This window comes from Magnolia sinica, chromosome 4 (assembly GCF_029962835.1).
Source record: "Magnolia sinica isolate HGM2019 chromosome 4, MsV1, whole genome shotgun sequence".
Taxonomy (NCBI): domain Eukaryota; kingdom Viridiplantae; phylum Streptophyta; class Magnoliopsida; order Magnoliales; family Magnoliaceae; genus Magnolia; species Magnolia sinica.
In genome coordinates, this window is record NC_080576.1 from 11996583 (window position 1) to 12008635 (window position 12053).

At 40.9% G+C, this 12053-nt stretch overlaps 1 protein-coding gene across 1 annotated transcript; it reads right to left on the reverse strand.

Moving 5' to 3' along the window:
- Positions 1–1632: 1632 nt before the first annotated feature.
- On the reverse strand, positions 1633–7685 carry LOC131242448 (patatin-like protein 2). The gene is made up of 7 exons (XM_058241082.1): positions 7411–7685; positions 6323–6507; positions 5950–6139; positions 3284–3445; positions 2442–2744; positions 1932–2107; positions 1633–1804 (listed from the first exon to the last, which is right to left on the reverse strand). Exons 1-7 carry the CDS (start codon positions 7549–7551, stop codon positions 1726–1728), a joined length of 1236 nt encoding a protein of 411 aa, XP_058097065.1. The 5' UTR covers positions 7552–7685; the 3' UTR covers positions 1633–1725.
- Between the last annotated feature and the right edge of the window lie 4368 nt (positions 7686–12053).

Genomic DNA, 12053 nt, shown 5'->3' on the forward strand with positions numbered 1-12053 from the left:
ATGAGCGGAACACCCACGTAAATAGGATCGGACCTGGATTGGGAAATCCTAAGGAGAGCCTCAATTGCTTTGGCCCTAGCAGGAGGGAAGGTTCCCGCACAATAGAAGGCGCTCTTATGATGATTGATCTTCTGCCCTGAAGGCTACTGGTAAGCGGATAGAAAGCTATCCACTGCCTGAAGGGACCTCGCCCCGCCGATGAGGAAAAGAATGGTATCATCAACAAAAACGACCAATTACTCAACGGATAAGAGCTTCCAATCTAGAAGAATTTTTAGACACCCCATCCATAAGTAGACCATCAAATCAACATTTTATTTTACCAAACCAAGGACTCAGTTGTAAGAACTCCGCATGCTGAGGCATTAAAAATGAGAATAGTAGGGCCTGGGCTAGGTAAAATCAGTATTTCAAATTAGCCTGGCTTGACCACTTCTAAATCCCAGGCATGAACCAAGCTCAGACCTAATAAAAGCTCCTTGCCTTGGAAGTGCAGAGCTAGGGTGGTAATGGGCGAAGTAAAGCTCAACTCCTGGCCCTGTTTAATCAGGCCCACGATCTTGCCTGATATTCATACCTGTACACCTGGCATTTGGCCCACATTAACGGACCTACTATGCATAGGATCAAGTTGGGGCCATTAATTTATAGGCCCATAAAAAATAGAGAAGCCCATCCCAGACCACGACCTTCAGAATAGACCCAAGCCTAGGAGATTGGCAATCCTTCCCTCTTGATCGAGTTCCATAGTGGGCATGAGAAAACCTTAGTTCAAACATGTTGCACTTATGTAATGTGATCAACACCCTTGATGTGCTGATCCATCATATAGTGGGTGATGTAGATCGGATTGCAGACAATTTCATGGCCAAGATAGACCAAAGAAGAATCGATCGGAGGAGGAAGTGATCAGGACCATCAAAACCCTAAAATAGATGTATCTTGTAAACTGGAATGAGTTATTTGACGTACCATATATAATTTTAAGGTAGGAGAAGCTACCTTAGCCAACCAACCCACTATGCCGGGTTGCCCATGCCAGATTTGAGAGATTCTATCAGATCAACGGTCGAAAGTCCTTTTCAATTTTATTTTTACTATTTATAGTAAGTTTTATTTCAATCATAACTCTTGATCATTTGAGCTTTAGGAGTCGTGCCCAACTTGAAAATTTCATAGAAAAATCAGAAGAATAATATGGTTAAGCCAAATTGGACACTTACTAGTTTTGGCTAAAAACAATGAAGTCTAGTAGAAATCATGGCGATCTATAAATACTAAGTTTACTATTTATAGCAAGTCACGTTTGTTTATTTGGGAGCTAGAGTTTGATTCTGAAACTTCTTACTAGGTTTGATATCACCGTTTAAAGAATTGTAAATTCATTTGTATCATCAATCAATTTATTTTTGAATTTATTAGAAATTTTTTTTTTTAAATAATGGATTTGAGGAATCTCTGTGAGGAGTCTAGAGAAGCTCCTTAGATTCGGAGTAGTTATCCGTGAGAAAGACAGTGATTGACCTCATCATGTCCACCCCGCGTCAATAGGTCACATCACAAAAAATCAAGGATGGGACTAATTTATCCTCATGTAATATCTTTGGGTAAAAGAAAAAAGAAGAAGAAGAAGAAGAGAAAGATTCCCACTTTTATTTATACAAAGAAGCCTCTAATAAAACCATAACAGCATTACAATGTTATTTGTAAAAACACAATCTCTAATCAGTTGAATTTGGAGGGCTTGGTGTTTGGCGATCTCATCAGGCGAAGTTTCCTTTCCTGCGAAAGTTGCTTCGCAAACCTATCACAAAGAATGATGATTAGTGTCATAGATTAGGTTGTGTTTGGTTGCACCAAATATCATTGCCAAACGCATCCTTAAAGATAATAACTGTAATAACAACATTTGGAGGGGTTTAAGCATCCACCTAATGAGAGCTTCTTCATTAGTGCCTCCGTTCTCGACAGGTAGGAAAACACCAGTCTCCAAATTCGCCCTTGAGACTGTTTTCTGCAACAGCCGTTCGCCGATCTTCACAAGATTCTCCAAGTTTTCTTTAGTAGCGATATCAACCGATGCTTCATCCCCATCCAGTGCATCATCCTAGTTTTTCCATTCAAGAACATTGTGATTATTTCAGGGCAAACAAATGTATTATCACAAGAAATTAAGATATTCCTATTTACTATTGTTTCGAACGGAGCTGCATGCCAGCAGATGATTTACGTGAGATCTTGGAGACCAAAGTGAAATGCGGTGGCCCAAAAACTAGGTCCGTCCACTCATTAGGAGGGCCATCCATATGATGAAAATGGATTATTAGAAGAGAGAAAAAGACCAATGGTCCATATTCAATGTACATGTGTGGACAACTACATGAGTAGAGTCACAAAACCTTGATTAGTAATCTAAAGAGAATGAGAATGTGTGTGCCCACCTGAATCCGGAGGTAGTTATTTTCAGATCCAAGGGCACGAAAAACACCCGAAATGTGAATGTCGACCATATCTGCGCTTGCTTGAGTGAACACATCCACTAATGGATTAGAACCGTCACTCAGCAACCACCCCAAAACACCCCACTTGCTTGCTTGAGCTGCGCTGAATTTCTCTCCCGCCTTTGCTGAACCTGTCCCCAATGAGATCACCAGCAATCTACTGTAATCCATTGGCTTGGGCGCAAAGAAATCCTGATTTCCTTTGAAAATCTCCCTGGCCACTTCACCCATAGCTGCCAGTGCCTGAAACCACAACACTCAGTAGGTTTAGTCATGCATGCTTAGGGTCTACACCATGTAAAGATTACTAGAGGTGATGATAAGAATGTGGTGTGGATGAATTAATTCTGTTCATGTGGGACTACTGAACAACAATGCAAACAGATGGGCCCCACTGTGGATTGGAGACATCCAGAAATCTTTCAGATGTTGATCAAAACCCTTCCATTACTGGATTGATCATATGGGCCCCACTGTGGATTGGAGACGTCCAGAAATCCTTCAGATTGGATGATCCAAACCCTTCCATTATTGGACGATGTTCCATCATATTTGGACCATTTTTTGAATTGTTTCCTTAACCGTCTACTTGTGGGCCCCCTGATCAAAAGCCTAGTGTGTTTCAATCAGCTGGAAGAGTTTGAAAGCATCCCCATCCGTTGGGGTTCATCAGATCAACGGTTTAGATCATCGAACCTGGTCCCACATGAGCGAAATCCTGTGCATCTGCTAATGAAAGGGACCCCTAGCTATAACTCCTTGTCTAAGGGTGATGATCAAACCGGATTATTAGCAGCGACGCCACCGTCGATGAGGTTGAAATCCCTCGTTTTCCCTTGAAGATCTTTAGTTTGGAAAAAATGTGCAGGAAGGTAAGTTGGAGCTGCAGATGTGCCGATGCAGATATCCGAGAGTAGAGCATTCAAGGACGGCGTGGATTTTACCTGCTTATCAAAAGGATACATAAAACGGTTTGGACAAAATGCCTACAGGCTAGTTGTGATAAAGAAAAAGAAATGAAACTTACCAAAATCTACGTGTTTTATATGCTTTCATAACCCAAAGCTTTGAAGGTGAAGCCTTAACCTTCAACATGTTGTGTGGGGCCCATCTTGATCTGTACATGACATCTAATCCGTCCATCTTGTGTACCCCTCATGGTCTAAATGGCGTCCTGTATAGAATCAGGCCATCCAAAACTCTGGTGGACCACACCACAGGGAGCATTTTGGATGGGGAACCCAACAGATTCTGAGTGGGGCCTGCCGTTTTTTATGTCCCATCTAACCCATTCAGAAGATGCACCACGAAGATGAGTGGACACCCTAAAAATCAGGCCATTCCAAGATTCAGGTGGTACACATGCACCACATGACCTTAGAGGTTTTAGGCATGATTTTACAATTTTTTGTTTTGTGGCCCACCTGAGTTTTGGATTGGCCTGATTTTCGGGCCCCAAAGAAGATAAGGCAACGCACATGATGGACGGATTGGACGTTATGGACACATCACAGTGGGCCCCACACATTGCCTATTAAGCTTAGCCTACAAAGCTTTAATGTTATGGATTCGGCCACCTCCATGTCTCTCTTTCTCTCTCTCTACTAAGAAACTCACCTTTACCTACTCGTGAATTTCGGTTGTGGATCAAAGGTAGAAAAAGGTACAGGTACCGACACAGTCCGACGTGTACTAAAAAGAACCACTCGTGTCATTTTCGAGTATAAAAGGGACCCCACCGGAAGCGGATTGGCTGTTGTACTATTTATGATGTGGTTCATATGATCTTTAGATATAATTCATTTTTTGGATAATGATCTAAAATAACCTCTAAAAATAGATGAACGGTGTAGATATAATAAATACATCACTGTGGGGCTCATCAAACTTTGATCTCCTTTGAACCGTTTGTACAACTCGGAGGTTGAGGGCCGTGCCGACACATACCTACAAGCTACAGCAGCCACATAGCTGTGTATTGATTTCAACAATTGTTTTATGTCTGATTATGGGGTATGTGTTGTATCTTTATCCATTTGGCGAGCTCATGTTAAGACTTGAGATGGAAAATAAGGTAAATCTAGCTATCAAGCCGACCACACTGCAAAAAATAAGTAGGGGATTGAAAGTCTATCATTGAAATCCTTTTTGGTTACAAAAGTTTAAAATAAATATAAAATTTGTTTTTTCTCTTCATTTATGTCTTTATAAACTTATGAACAGACTGGATGAGAAATAAACGAAATGGTGGGCCCCATAAGTTTTTGAACTGTGAAAATCATTATCTCCGCCACTATTTATGGTGTTGCCCATATCAACTTTGAATATGATTCAGTTTCTGGATGATGCTCTAAAATGATTTCTAAAAATAGATGCACGTTGCGGATATAATAAACACATCACTACTGTAGGGCCATGTAACTTCGATCTCTTTTGAAATGTTTGAATAACTCGGATGTTGAGGAGTATCAGTGCTCGTTGTCGCGCGACACGTACCTACAGCAGCTCTATGGTACACCAGACAATCCGCTTCCCTATCGGATAGGGTTCCAGATTCATGGAATCGCTACATGGACCCGGTAAAATGGGAAACGGAGTGGCTGCTCGCCCGCAACCAGCCCTGTTGCTGATGGTCGGTGCTCTATGGGCCCCACCATGATTTATGTGTTTCATCCATGCCGTTTATCCATTTTTATAGATCATGTTAGTGTTTGATACCAAAAATTAGAGGGATATAAGTCTCTACTGGACCACACCACAGGAAAACAATAGTAATTAGATATCCACCATTAAAATCCTACTAAGGCCTATTGTACTATTTATTTGACATCTAATCTGTTGATTAGGTCATAAAGACCCAGATGAAAGGAAAAAACAAAGATCAGCTTGATCCAAAACTTTTATGGCCCCCAAAAGGTTTTTAATAGTTGACGTTCATTCAATACACGTTTCCTTTAATGTGCTCCACTTGATATTGGGATATAGCTCATTTTTTGTATCATAACATAAAATGGACTAGGAAAATATATGGACGGCGTGGATGAAACACATATATCATGGTGGGGCCCACAGAGCACGGACCACGAGCCATTGGCTGGTGGCAGGGGGAGTAGCCAATCCGCTCCCGCTAAAATGACGATTTTGCGCATGTAAACATGCATTGATGATTCGTACAAGTCAGTTGTGACTTGTCTGAGTCGACTTGGACTTGGTCAAACGCGGTTCGACACCACAAGCCACCGGGATGAGTGACCCGACTCGCCCCTAACTCTGCCTAACCGTTCTGATTCACTCTCGACTCAGGCACATCATGACTAGACTCGAGACTGGATTAGTTCCCCAAGTCCCTGAGTTTCATCGATTACGATCAGAAAGAATTCACGTGGGCTTCTACATCAGAAACTAGTAATTGAAATTTATGTGTGGTTTTGGAGAAATGAAGAAGAACCTCGTAGCTGGAGAAGATGGTGGGCTGGAGGTGCTTGATATCGAATGTAGGGATGACGACATTTGTCAAGGTCTCGTGCAACTGAACCTTTCCTAGTTTTTCTCTTACAATATCATGGAGATAGCTTCCATTGTATTTGGGTCCTGATAAAAATAATTTTGCTGTCTTCAAAGCTGAACCAAATAGGCCTCTGTGATTCAAAGAAATCAGAAATGGTTATTCAACTGGCAAAAGAAGTTATTCATATCCTGATCTTAAGCATATTGATGTATGGACTTTATACGCTTAAGACATGCCCATGAATCCTTCGCATAAGTTTTGAAAGACTAATAACAAAAAAAGAAGTTATTTCCCTTGTCATTACTCTTATTACCCGGTTTGTGGGAAAATTTTTGGGCAGTTGTCGAGGTAGAAATCCTTGATATCTTTCGCAGCAAACAGTGGACGGTTGTTTTCATTTGGTGCAGTTAACATGGCGGTCACAAGACCACCTGTGCTCGTCCCTGCAATGATGTCGAAATAGTCTGCAAGTCTTGCATCCTTATCATCGTCTATCGTCTGCTCCACCAAACAAAGTAAACCCATGCAAACATAAGTTTTAGAAAATAGTAGCCTATTTTTTCTTGGGTACCTGAAAATAGTAACCAATTGATGATTTGATCATGCAAATGTTAAAAATATTCTATGATCATATTTGTAAAAGCTGATCATCATCTTCTCAGCCTTTCTCCTAACAATTGAGGATTGGCTTTTAAATGGTAGACTGCACTGATAAAAGCTGATCAATTCCATTTCGCTTCCGTCTCAAATTCGTGGGATGCTCGTCTTGGATAGGGTCGGGATTGGGAAAATCAGAATCCCCCGATAGTTATTGTTGTTTCGTTTCATTCTTATCAGTTTGGCTTTCTTTGTACATAGGTGGCCATACGCTCTATGTTCAAAGTACTCCATAACTTGATTATGGTGTCATGTTGATTCAAAAACCAATCCGAAATACCTGGGAGAAGACTATGATGATGATGATTTTGGTGTGTGTGTGTTTTTTTTTTTTTTTTTTTTTTTGTTTTGTTTTAAACACTGAAAATTTTCCATTACAAAAATCGAGACTTTACGGCAGGATACTTCGGGCAGGCTCAACTATCGTAGAGTAGCTAAGAAAGGAAGGAAAAGGGCGCTTAGGCTTCCCTCAGGTTGCCTAGGCCAACTCTGTCAAGGAACAGTAGACCACGAGGGGTTGAGTTCTCCGGAAGAGCCGTTCTGCTGTCCATCACTCCCTAACCAGGCCAGGCCATCCGCAGCCGAGTTGTTGATGCTCATGATGACAACAGTGATGAGTTGTTGATGCTTATGATGACAACAATGATGACGATCTAGATAATCATGGAATTTGAAAGATAGATTGAACTTGTACATGCGTTAGACATAAGCCTTAAAATTTTCCTTGAGAATTATATTTTATACCTGAAGCTGCGACTCAAGGAAGCTTAGAATGGTTGCAGGGATTATTCCTCTAATCCCCCCTCCATCGATGCTAAGTATTGTGATTCGGTCTCCATAAGTCGGGGGTTGAATCTGATCGATGGTTGATTTCACATGCTCCATAACAGAATGGGAAGAGGGATTAAGGTTGGAATTGAAAATAAAAGAAGAGAGGCGTTCCAAGTGATGAATGTTAGTTGTATGAATGAGTATATATAGGCTCTCAATGGAAGAAGGAAATGCTTACTATTCTCCTTTCTTATGTGCTAATCACGGGCTAACAATAAAACATTATTTAAAACTTGTAATTAGTTCTTGACTGACTTTTCAAATTCGCAGATTGGGAGTTGTTTTGTTGCACCATCGGTCGTGTTTTGGATGTAGCTTGGATGACTTTAAACAGGCTTCCATGAAATTGGACTAAAAGGCATTTTGATTTAGGTGGAAATTTATTGAATTGAGGCAAGGGCTTGGGTTAGGTGGACTTCCATGAATCTTATGACAAATTGCTTAGCCATAAGATCAGAATCCGGCCAATCATGTTGCTTAAAAATGGGGACTTACCCTAAATTATTAATTTTCTAGGCGACTCATTCTCATGTTTATGAACCAGCCACCCTTGTGAGACACATTCAACATGGTACATACAACAAAAAATGCAGAACGCAGCTTGACAAGGACATGTGCGTAAGATATGAATTTTATTGTTACACTGTCATTGTAAGATATAAAAACGCAGAGCGAGGTGTTTTTTTTTTAAATATATATGAAAATGAAATAAATTACAAAGGGAAGGTGTAAAGCCTACAAATTAGTGATGACTTTTTACCATGAATTCTAGTTCAGTTTTATTAAAAGTACTTACATATTTTTTCAAATCATTTGATAGTTCTAGTTTTTTTGTTTTCTATCTTTCCTTCTTTTCGTGCGCATGTGTATTTTCTCCCATAATAAAAGATCTTACTGATTTGAAAAAAGAAAAGGAATTAAATTTTTAGATATATTTTCTATGGTCAACATCCTAGATATAGGAGAAGCTTCAAAGTTCTTTCAAGAGACTCTTAGGCTTCATTTCCACCACATGTATTTTTTTTTTTCACTACAAACCACCACATATGAAGTACTTCATTTCGACCACAGATGAAGCCTTCATTTCCACCACATATGAAGGCCATTTCCAACTAGGAATAAGCAACCGATTCACCCAAACTGACTTTACACAGGTGAGCCGGCTCAGGTGAGGCCTACTAGAATGGCTCTTTCTTACAATTTAAACTCAGGATGAACTTCTTTTAATTTTCTTTATTCCACGAATTAGAAGAAGTAAATGTTTAAAGCTGATGGAAAAGGAGTGGTTGAGATGGGTTCAGAGGAAATTCGGTGGGGCCGGCCCCTCTCCACCATTCACGCAACAAGGGTATGTAAATGAGTTGGAACCGTCCATCCAGTGGACCAACCATATGGATGGTTCATGGTTCTCACACAGATCTGATGATCCTATCATTAATTCGCTATACTTCTGCTAGATGTAAGCCAATAACGATTTATGCTTTGAACGCCACTGATTGGATGGCTAGGATGTCGTTGTTTGTTGTGGTTCTTGACCCTTTGGATTTTACGTTATGGCCATCCACGTGGTGACCCAACAAACTAGGCCACGTACCATGCGCGAGTTAAAAATATTCAATAAAGAGACATCTTTTGGCCACATGGTTACGCAACCTAACACGTCCCCTCCGACGCGGATTAGATACCGACGGGTTGAATAGCGACAGCCGCCAATGAAGTGACGTCACTAAGTTCTGTGGGCCCACTATAATGTATGTGTTGTATCTACGTCGTCCATTCATTCATTTTGAGATATCATTTTTATGACAGATAAAAAGCTGTCATAGATCCCCCACAAAAAATAGTGGGGAGAGTGATTCCAACCGTTGAAACTATCTTGAGGCCCATTATAATGTTTATTTGAAATCTAACATTTTCAAAAGTTAAAGAAGGCATAAAATAAGGAAAAACACAGATACCAGCTTCATTGTCCTCACTGTTTTCTGTGCTGGGCCCACTGGCCGGCCGGGCTTTGGATTTGACCCATTCTTTTGATATTGCCCTAAAATGATCTCTCGAATGGATGGAAGGTGTAGATACAAAACGTACATTATAGTGGACCATGGAATTTGGTGAGTCTCGCTACTCTGCCTGTAAGTAACTAATCTGCCGCTAGGCCAGGTAAGCGGATTACTTACCTACAGGTTGAGTAGTGAGACTCACTATTGAAGTAACGTCACCAAGTTATGTGGGCCTCACCATGATATATGTGTTGTATCCACACCGTCCATCCATTTGGAGAGATCATATTAGATCATAGTCCAAACTATGAGGCTGATTCAAATTTGGAGTGGACTCCACTGTAAAAAAATAAAAATAAAATTGGGAAGAGCGAAGTTCACCTTGAAATCTTTCTAATGTCCAACATGATGTTTATTTGAGATCCAACCTATTCATGTGTTAACACATACATGAAAGAAGGGAAAACACAAATATCAACTTGATGGAAAACTTTTGTGGCTCTTTGAAGTTTTTAATGGTGGGCATCAGTCTCCCCACCCTTTTTTGTAATGGGGTCCACTCTAAATTTGGATTTGACTCATTCTTTGAATCATGCCCTAATATGATCTCTCCAAATGGATAGATGGTGTGGATACAACACATACATCATGGTGGGGCCCACATAACTTGGTGACGTCACTTCATCACGTCAGTAGCGAGTCTCGCTACTCAACGACTGGCTACTCATCCGCGTCCGCCAGGTACCATACACGAGTTAAAAATAATCAATAAAGAGACATGTTTTAGCTACATGGTTATGCAACGTATCAAGTCCTCTCCAATGGACGGTCTCATTTTTTATTTTATTTTTTTATTTTATTTTGTGTAAACTCATACAATCTAGACCGCTAAATTCATGGGCCCCACTGTGGACGGATCACAGCCTACAAGTCCCGCTAATCCGAACCTTCTTAACCATTTGAAACTTCGCTCATTGATTGAATTTTATCATGTTCTTTTTGCTTTTCTATTTGATGGCCACCGATCCGACGGTGGGAAGGTCATCAGGCTATGCTCAATCCATAATAGCCCCACAATTTTGATGGTCTGGATCGGAGTGCATTTACGCAATGCTTGCCATGATAGCAGCCACAAATAAGATCATGTGAATTGTCGAAGACCCGTGATGTAGCCTGGGGCGATTGCCGACGTGAATTTTGAGACCTGTCTTCAAGATCTGAGCTATTCATCATGTGGCGGCCGGTAGCGCCATGATCATGCCCTGATTTAAAAATCAAGCCCGTCCACTCATCATATGGGCCCACAAGTAAAGGAATGCATGGTTAGAAAAAGATGACCATCAGTAATAATCAATTTTCACATGTGGCCCCAGAATGTACGGGTTAGATTGTCAGGGCATGATTTAGGGGCAGACCTCCCCAAAAATATCAGGGGCTCTTTAATGCTGGACAATTACGGGTGTTGGATTGATTAGGAGGAAGAGAACAAAGAAGGGAGTTGGCTAATACTCTATGAGTTGTTGTGGTTGTGATTGTGATTGGCGCAGATTTTCTCTTTTTTGGTAGGGAAGGATCTCTGTACGTGGGCCCATCAACATCCAAGCTTTTAAAGGGATCATGCCCGAATGTAATCTAGCTACAAGCTTGTAAAATAAGTGGGTATTTTGGCAAGTGGTGTTTGGCAGGAGCTGTTTGCTGCCGCTGCTTCAGGAGTGACCTCGGTTTGGTCTTTGGTCTAGAGGCAGGCTGTGGGGCTGTTCGGTGGTTTTCTATTGTTTAGGAGATGCTGATGTTGCTGTTGACTTAGTCATGACTCTGAGGTGGTAGATTGTGTTCAGAGGTCATGTCATAGGTTTGGGTGGGATGGTTGGGCAGCTTTGGATCGTTGCTTGCAGAGGGCTTGCATGCTGGTTATTTGCGTAGGTGTTTAGTTGTTAACGCAAGGTAGAAGCATCTGGCTGTTGGTTTTGATTGTAGCCTGAGCAGCAAACGAGCTAGTAAGGTCTTTTTGCGGCTGCGATGCGAGGGAGCGAGCTGGAGTTTCGTTTGGCTGGTGTTTCTCTGGTGGAAGCGTATTGGTTGGCGATATAGCTGGTGTACTGAGGTTTGCAAATTCTGTGGGTCCCATCATGAGGTATGTGTTATATCCAAACCGTCCATCTATTTGGTGAGCTCATCTTAAGTCTTGAGGAGAAAAATAAGACAGATCTAAATATCAAGTGAACCACACTGCAAAAAGCAGTGGGATTGAACGTCTACCATTGAAATCCTTTCGGGGGTCACATAAATTTTGGATCAATATGATATTTGTTTTTCCTCTTAAACCGGGTCTTTGTCAGACCTTATGAACATATTGGATGGAAAATAAATATTATGGTGGTCTCTACAAATGTTTTAACAATGAAAATCACTATCCATACTGCTATTTGTGGTGGTGTGGTCCAATTGAGCTTTGATACGATTCATTTTTTGTCTCATTCCCTACAATGATCTCAAAAAATGAATGACCGGTATGGATATGATAAATACATAATTTAGGTCCCACGTAACTTTGAT

Coding starts and splice junctions, on each gene's coding strand:
- LOC131242448 (XM_058241082.1), bottom strand. CDS start 7,551: ATGGAGCATGTGAAATCAACCATCGATCAGATTCAACCCCCGACTTAT. Junction 6,508..7,410: donor TCCTTGAGTCGCAGCTTCAG/GTATAAAATATA, acceptor TTGGTGGAGCAG/ACGATAGACGATGATAAGGA. Junction 6,140..6,322: donor AAAATTTTCCCACAAACCGG/GTAATAAGAGTA, acceptor TTTGAATCACAG/AGGCCTATTTGGTTCAGCTT.